This window comes from Impatiens glandulifera, chromosome 7, assembly GCF_907164915.1.
Source record: "Impatiens glandulifera chromosome 7, dImpGla2.1, whole genome shotgun sequence".
NCBI lineage: Eukaryota > Viridiplantae > Streptophyta > Magnoliopsida > Ericales > Balsaminaceae > Impatiens > Impatiens glandulifera.
In genome coordinates this window covers 1,821,566-1,828,615 of record NC_061868.1, presented here as the reverse complement: position 1 = coordinate 1,828,615, position 7,050 = coordinate 1,821,566, and the positions used below count along the sequence as shown (strand labels likewise).

The following is a 7,050-nucleotide window of genomic DNA, read 5'->3' as shown; positions in this document are numbered from 1 at the left end:
AATTTGTGTATTATTATCAAGGCAAAACTTGGAGACAAATAATGTTTTGTGCAATTTTTGGAACATAAAGAACATTTTGAAAGAGTAAAAATTTGTTTTGAGAGGTGATAGTGAATGAACCTGTGTGAGAGATTGAAAGAGATGAGCCATCACCGATGATAACATCATCGTTGCCTGTATAAGGAGTGTGAAGGGATAGACACTACAACAAAAAGGACTTTTGACGACGCTTATATGCCAACGCATATTAAGCGTGGGTAAAAGTTAAAAGAAAAAAACTTTTACCAACCTTTATACCTCTACAACTACCTTTATTTTTCTTTATATACAAACTTTTTTAATAACCTTACAATTTAACTATTCTAAATTTTAATATTTGTTATGTTTTATTTTTAAACTTTAAAAATATTTTATTTCACTATTTTAATATTTTTAAAATTAAATTTGACTTAAAATTTATTAATCATAAAATTTTATTATTATTTTTTATATGACATATTTTTAATTTTTTATAATATTATTAAATTTTTTTATTTAATTATTATTTAAATTTAATTAATGTAAAATAAAAAATAATATAAACTAAAAATAAATTAATTAAACATTATATATATTTAAGAATAAAAATTAAATTATTTATTTTTTAAAATTAAGAATTATTCTGTATAGGTATATAAAAAAGCCCAATTCCAAGCCTTTTTGTCATTTTCTATCCTAATAGTTCGTTACAGAGTCGATAACCGAGCTATAATGATGTTAAAACCCTAACCGATAAGCATAAAGGCCAAGATCAAAGAATGGAAGAAGCTAAATCTAAAATGGATTCTCCATCTCTGCCTTATGTGAATGTCGATTCTTCTCTCCGAGCTCTCGCCGGTCAAGCTGAAGGTTTCGGCCGCTCTGCCATCGGCGGTCTTCACGGTCCACTTTATCACGTTACTACTTTGGAAGGTCAGTTTATTCCTGGTTACTCCATCTCTACAGTTCAATTAAAGCATGATAATGTTTGATCTGAATCTCTGGATAGTTTATTATGATTTCATAACGATTTCTTCGATCTGAATCTCTGGATAGTTTATTATTATTTCATAACGATTTCTTCTTCTGTTTATTACAGAAATTGAACTCGATTGTTATTTGTGAATAATTTAATCATTCCATTGACACATTTATGGCTTACTCTGCTTGTTAGTAGCTTAATAGCATTAGAATTGATAATCCACCATTGAAGTTGTATATATTAGGCACAAGCTTTATGATATCTACAGTTGAATTGAAGTATAATATTATTTGATCTGAATCTCTGGAGAGTTTATTATGAGTTCATAACGAATTCCTCTTCGGTTTGTTACAGAAATTGAACAAGGATACTCTAAGAAGGTTTGCAGAAACAGTCTCATTGGATCCAGCAAAACATATGCCGTGGCTTGTTGAAAACATTATTTTTCTTGGTCTTATTGGATTCATCCATGGAGCAGAAGATTGGTATCTTTTTATTTTGTTTCCTTTCAATTACAAATTAGTTTTTTCCCTTTCCGTCATACCTGATTTTTGGTGTTAAGTTCTGGCTTAATTTTGTTATATTATGAAGTTCCTTCATTTGACAGAGATAAAGTTCATCATTTGTCTCTTCCAATCAATGTAGTTTCTCCATTATTTGGATTTTAGAATGCTTCTGGGCCGATAAGAAGTTATAAGCTTAGATCATGTTTTTAGATGGAACTATGATACTGGAAGCCCTTGATACTTTTTATTTCTCTTATTACATTTTTTTATTCTTTTAACTAGTCAAGCATAATAATTATGGATGGAGACTGCAATATATTTTTGGAGCAACTTTTCAAGTTAATATTGGTGCCAATTTGAGACAACTCAATGCTGAGATATTGCTTGCCTTGTTCTGGAGGTTGCTGGAGAAATTTTTTACTACGGTTTCATTAGGTTTCTACAAGGTTTTTAGTTTTTTGTTTGTTTATTTTCTGTTCTCATCATCTTTGGAACAACCCACATCTATTTACAATTAATAATCACTGCAAAACATGGAATTTCAGGATGATGAGCAGGATTGGCCGTGTTCACAGGATTTCTGTCTTTTTCTCTTCATCTAAGTCAAAACATGTTTTCCATAAGTATCTCAACTTTCTAGTCACAAAATTCAAGAATTCCCAAGGAAGATTTTTATCTGGATTTTTCACTGAAGAAGGTTTGTTTTAATGTCATCCCTTTTTACTGCCATCTAATTTGACATTTCTGATATTGTTTATTTTGTTCATGATTTTGAGTATTTATTGTCTTTTCTATCTTGTTTATCATTACCCTTTACTAAATACTTTTGTGCTTTCATTTATCAGCAAAAATAATTTTGGGACACAATATTTAGAAAAGCTTTATTTGCTAAAGTTTAAGTTATATTCCTTGTGTTTTGTATGAGAAGTATATGCAGAACATAGGGTACAGTTGTCCAATTCCTTATATACATAGTATCAGGGTTGCTGCTACTTATTCTGTATTCTGTTTTGTTTATTCACTAACTTTGCTTTCTTATCTATGGTTCATCTTTCTTGGGACAGGTATTCCATTAGCTGTCCAACTGGAAAGCCTTCGCTCTTTCCTGTTTCTTTGTTCTCAATCAGATGAAAGTTTACTTGTCCAACTTCTGGCTGAATTTCCTTCGCTACTTGTTCCTCTATCTAGTGATATTCAGGTTATACATCTTTTTGGTTGAAGATTTTCATTCCAAGTGTACATTAAATGATTTTGTATTAATGACAAGAATATAATCTTTTCCTTTTTATCCAAATTTATGCATGTTATTATCTTCTTTCAGGATGTGCGAGCTGCAGTATCTTATATAATTCATCCTTCTTTGTTAAAACTATGACAGGTGAAAGTGGAAAATGGAGTCACTTTCTCGGGGAACTGCTAAACTTAATGGTTGAATTTAAAGCATTGTTACTATGTGATAGAAATGTGCTTTTCTCATTTTTTACATCTGTTCTGGGCTGCTCACGCAATAATCTTCTACTGCCAGAAACAATTGGAGAAAGGTCTTTAACTGATTTTATAGTACTTTTTTTGTTCATCTTATACATATTCCAGGCCATTGTATGATCTTTTCATCTCCGTTATTGTTTTTGGTACTTTGTGCCTATACCATAGAGAGTTGCATGACTTTACTACAATATTTAGTAACCACATCCCATTCTTTTCAGGTTTGAAAATTCTAAAAGAATCAAATCATGCATTTCATTGTTGGCTTTTCTCTAACCTTCCTTCTTTTGCACTGGTAAGTTGTCAAAGGTTCTTAATTTCTTTTGCTTGTTGTACACTTGTATTACTGTTGTTCTTGAACATCTATTTTTTTTTTATAATTGAGATCTTTGTTAACAAACTTGTGTTCCCCCGCCTCTCCCTTCACTTTACAGCTAAACATCCTTTCTTTGGTCAAAGGAGTGGATGGTCAACTCTTACATGTAAAAGATGTTAAAATATTGGCTAGCATTCTTTTGAAAAGGCGCCATGAATATCATATTTAACATGCAGAGTCTTGCTAAAAGTTTTCAAAAACAGAGGTTTATATCCTCTGCCTTCTACTAGAGGTATGTGTTGCATAGAATTTATTGTTTTCATTTATGTAGGTTATTATTATATGGTATTTCAAAGTAGGAAAAATATCTAATTTATTATTCTCTGATTGGTAGACCTGTGCTGAATTTGTATCTTCTTCACCTGGTGAATGTGAAGACCTACTATTGGAGGTGCTGCAGGTAAAAGATTTAATACCTCAATTCTTGTAGCTACAAAGTCCATTATATATTGTTTTCTCTTGACAAATGTTTTGCATTAACAGCAGGGTGAGCCAGCCTCTAAAGATCCAGTTGTTTTGTTGCCTTTCATAACTGTCTTGAGGAGTCTCACTAACTCATTTTTTGGAGCTATGAGTAATAAAAATCATGTTATTTTTAATTCTTGTCACTGTTTTGTTGAATTGGCTCTAAAATTTCTTTCCCCAAATTTAAAATACTTATGAACCCTCTAGGGAAGCTCAAGTGGCAATGGGTGTTATCTTGGAGACCAATGGTCTCAGGTTGATTCCCACTTGAACTCCCTAATCATATAAAACCTCAAAAACTTTTTTCTCTTTATGTGTTTAGAGGGGGTTGTTGAGCCAAAGCAAATTCCTCCTTTTCAGAATGAATTGATTAACTCATTGACTGCCTCTTTGATTGACTCCTCAACTAAGGAGGAGGATACATCAATTGATTCATAACTGTTATGATTTCTTTGTCGTCAAACAATAAGTTTTCCTATTTGTCAAGCCAAATATGTTTTTTTTACAGTTATGCTTAAGTCAGATGATGAAGTGGAGAATGTGATTGCAAAAGTACACTGAAAAAGGTTAATGCTTTTACAAATCTTAAATGACTTAATGACTATTTTGTAGTTATTTGTATAAAAGTTTAATGAAATTTGTGTTTGACAGATGTGGTTCCAGGTCAAAAGAAAACTATTTCATGTGAAGGTGGGAAGACTTGTCTCTCTCTTTCAAAATTTGGTACCAACTGTGGAAGCCTTTTATTTTTTTATTATTGATTATGTTTTGTTTGTATTTCCAGCTTTCTGAACTTAACTGCAGCTTCAAACAATCTGATTTAGCTAAAAACTAATTAGAAAGTTGTTGACAGATGCATGTAGAGTGTAGAGAAGATATTAGAAGAATTCAAATAATTTGTATTTTATGAGATAGTTTTGTTATAAAAATTTATATTAATTTTGTTATAATTAAAAATGTCAATAATTAGTATAAATTAAATTTTTTTCATTATTAATTTAATTTTAAAAATATTCAGATAAATTGTAAAAAAAAAAAATAATATTATAATATAAAGAATGGTTAAAAATGAAATAGACTTTTAGCAACGCTTAAATTAATGTTACCGACGCTTATTTAAGCGTCGTTATAACTTGCGCCCACCCTGCTTCTGGCGACGCAAGAATAAGTGTCGGTAATATTTTTAGCGACGCTTTTAAGGGTTGGCAGAAGCCTTTTTAAGCGTTGCCAAAAGTGTTTTTTGTTGTAGTGAGATTATCGAGATCATGTGTGACATGGTGAGTAGCACCGCTATCTATAATCCAGTCACATGGAGGGGCGTGAGATGAATAGGCAGTGTTGGCTTGAGGACGAGTGTAGCGAGATTGACGTACAAAGGGTTTGAGTGTAAAGTTAGGATGGGCGCGAGAGAAGTGGCGACAGACGAAGATGGTGTGACCAATGTAGCCACAATATTGGCAGACATCAGGTGATTTGGTGTTGGATGAGGAGGAGGGGTTGGGGTAGTGTGGTGAGGACTGTCGGCTGTTGTCTTTAGAGTATTGGGGTCGGGAGTAATTGTTATTTTGGCGAGTATTGGATGATGGTTTGTAGGTTGCGACAAAAGCGGTGGTAGGTGTTGATGAGGTGGAGTTGGTGTTGTCATGGAGTTTGGTGAGCTCATGATGTATGAGTTTTGGGACGGAGAAGGCGTTTGATGACATTGTAGGATCTAGACTTCTGATACCATGTAGAGAAGATGTATGATTGAAAAAGAATAAATTGTGTATATGAATGAGAAATGTACATGTTATTTATATTACAATTTGTTATATGTAAAGTCTAAATATGGGTAAGAATTAGTTGTGCAATCACTAAGATTATGTAGGAATATATTGTGACTTGATTGCATCTTTGACTTGCAGATTTTGTGGAGTCTAAATATGGGTAACAATTAGCTGTGCAATCACTAAGATTATGGAGGAATATATTGTGACTTGATTGCATCATTAACTTGCCGATTTTGTGGAATAAGATTGTCTGGTTCCTTAACAAATACTATGGGCATTTTTTTATTAATATAAAAATTATAAAAAATAAAAACAACTATGAAAAATATTTCTTCTAACAAATAATTCGACCGTTTTCTTTACATAAAAATATTCACTTGTAAATTCCCAAAGTAATGTTTATCCACAAACAAATAGACCTAAGGCATTTTAAAAGAAAATGTGTCGTCAATCCTTCAATACATCCAAACGCAAGAGGTGCACTAGAAGAGAACACTGTTTGCATGACAAATCAGATTGGTATATACTAAATCTTTAGATGCAGCCCTGTTCTTAGAACAGACATGACAAAAACGAAAAATGAGTGGATGTCTTCTAAGTGCAAATCACAACAATGACTTTTAGCTTATGTTCAAAGATAACCCTATCTAGGTCACAACTCTTCCTTCAGACTTCTTAGCTTATGTCTAAAGTTAAATTTAACTAGGTCATTATCATCCTTCCGGACATCTTTAGCTTATGTCTAAAGTTGGTCAGGTCAAACACGAGTTACCATAGGACACATAATCTGAGGATGCATCATCCTTGAAGGACACATGACAAAACATCCTAATAACCCTAGATGAAGAAGAGTTTATGCAGCCCCGATCAACGACGACCTGTTCAACAAATACTCTGCTTAAATCATGTGCGCCTCGAATCAAGTGTTAAATGAATTCCACATTGATCATCGCAAATCATCACTGTACCAACCACAGACTAACAGAGCAGTCGAGATGGCCAACTAGAACATCATCATCATGATCATCGAGAAGATGATCCACACTCACAAAGATTGGCACGATGAGCTACCTTACGTCCTCTAGAACTGTCAAACAACTGTCCAAACGTCTATGGATGAGATATTGTTCTCATTGATATAAGGCATAGACGCAGTACAACTGATCAAGATGAAATTCCCTACATTAAGAGTACTCCTAGAACGACTAACTCGCGCTAATTAATGGAAGATAAATGTTGGGACACTTTGTGCCATACCTAGAGGTATCAAAGTTGGATGGCAAGAGACTTTAACAAAAATGTGAAACCATGAAACTTACATTAAGGTGATTTGGTCCAAGAGGCAAGTTTCAAATTCCTTGGGAAGATCAGAAGGAGCAACTCGGTTGGTTACGATCCATTCAGCAGTGACATGCTCAAAAGATACGTCGTTTAAAAGCATATACATTT

General features: G+C 32.9%; 1 protein-coding gene and 1 long non-coding RNA gene across 2 annotated transcripts; both read left to right on the top strand.

Annotated features, from left to right (window-relative positions):
• Nucleotides 1-2,210: 2,210 nt before the first annotated feature.
• LOC124944422 lies at nt 2,211-3,018 on the top strand. The gene is made up of 2 exons (XM_047484671.1): nt 2,211-2,704; nt 2,885-3,018. The coding sequence occupies exons 1-2, from the start codon at nt 2,438-2,440 to the stop codon at nt 2,924-2,926; spliced, it is 309 nt and encodes a 102-aa protein (XP_047340627.1). The 5' UTR covers nt 2,211-2,437; the 3' UTR covers nt 2,927-3,018.
• Nucleotides 3,019-3,320: 302 nt separating this feature from the next.
• On the top strand, nt 3,321-3,960 carry LOC124944505. The gene is made up of 3 exons (XR_007099904.1): nt 3,321-3,599; nt 3,702-3,767; nt 3,851-3,960. It is a non-coding gene; the product is annotated as an uncharacterized LOC124944505 (long non-coding RNA).
• Nucleotides 3,961-7,050: the final 3,090 nt, after the last annotated feature.

What these genes read in the sequence shown, in the direction of transcription:
- LOC124944422 (XM_047484671.1), top strand. Translation starts at nt 2,438, where the DNA reads ATGCAGAACATAGGGTACAGTTGTCCAATTCCTTATATACATAGTATC. An exon ending in CTCTATCTAGTGATATTCAG is followed by an intron (nt 2,705 to 2,884) that starts GTTATACATCTT and finishes AAACTATGACAG; the next exon opens with GTGAAAGTGGAAAATGGAGT.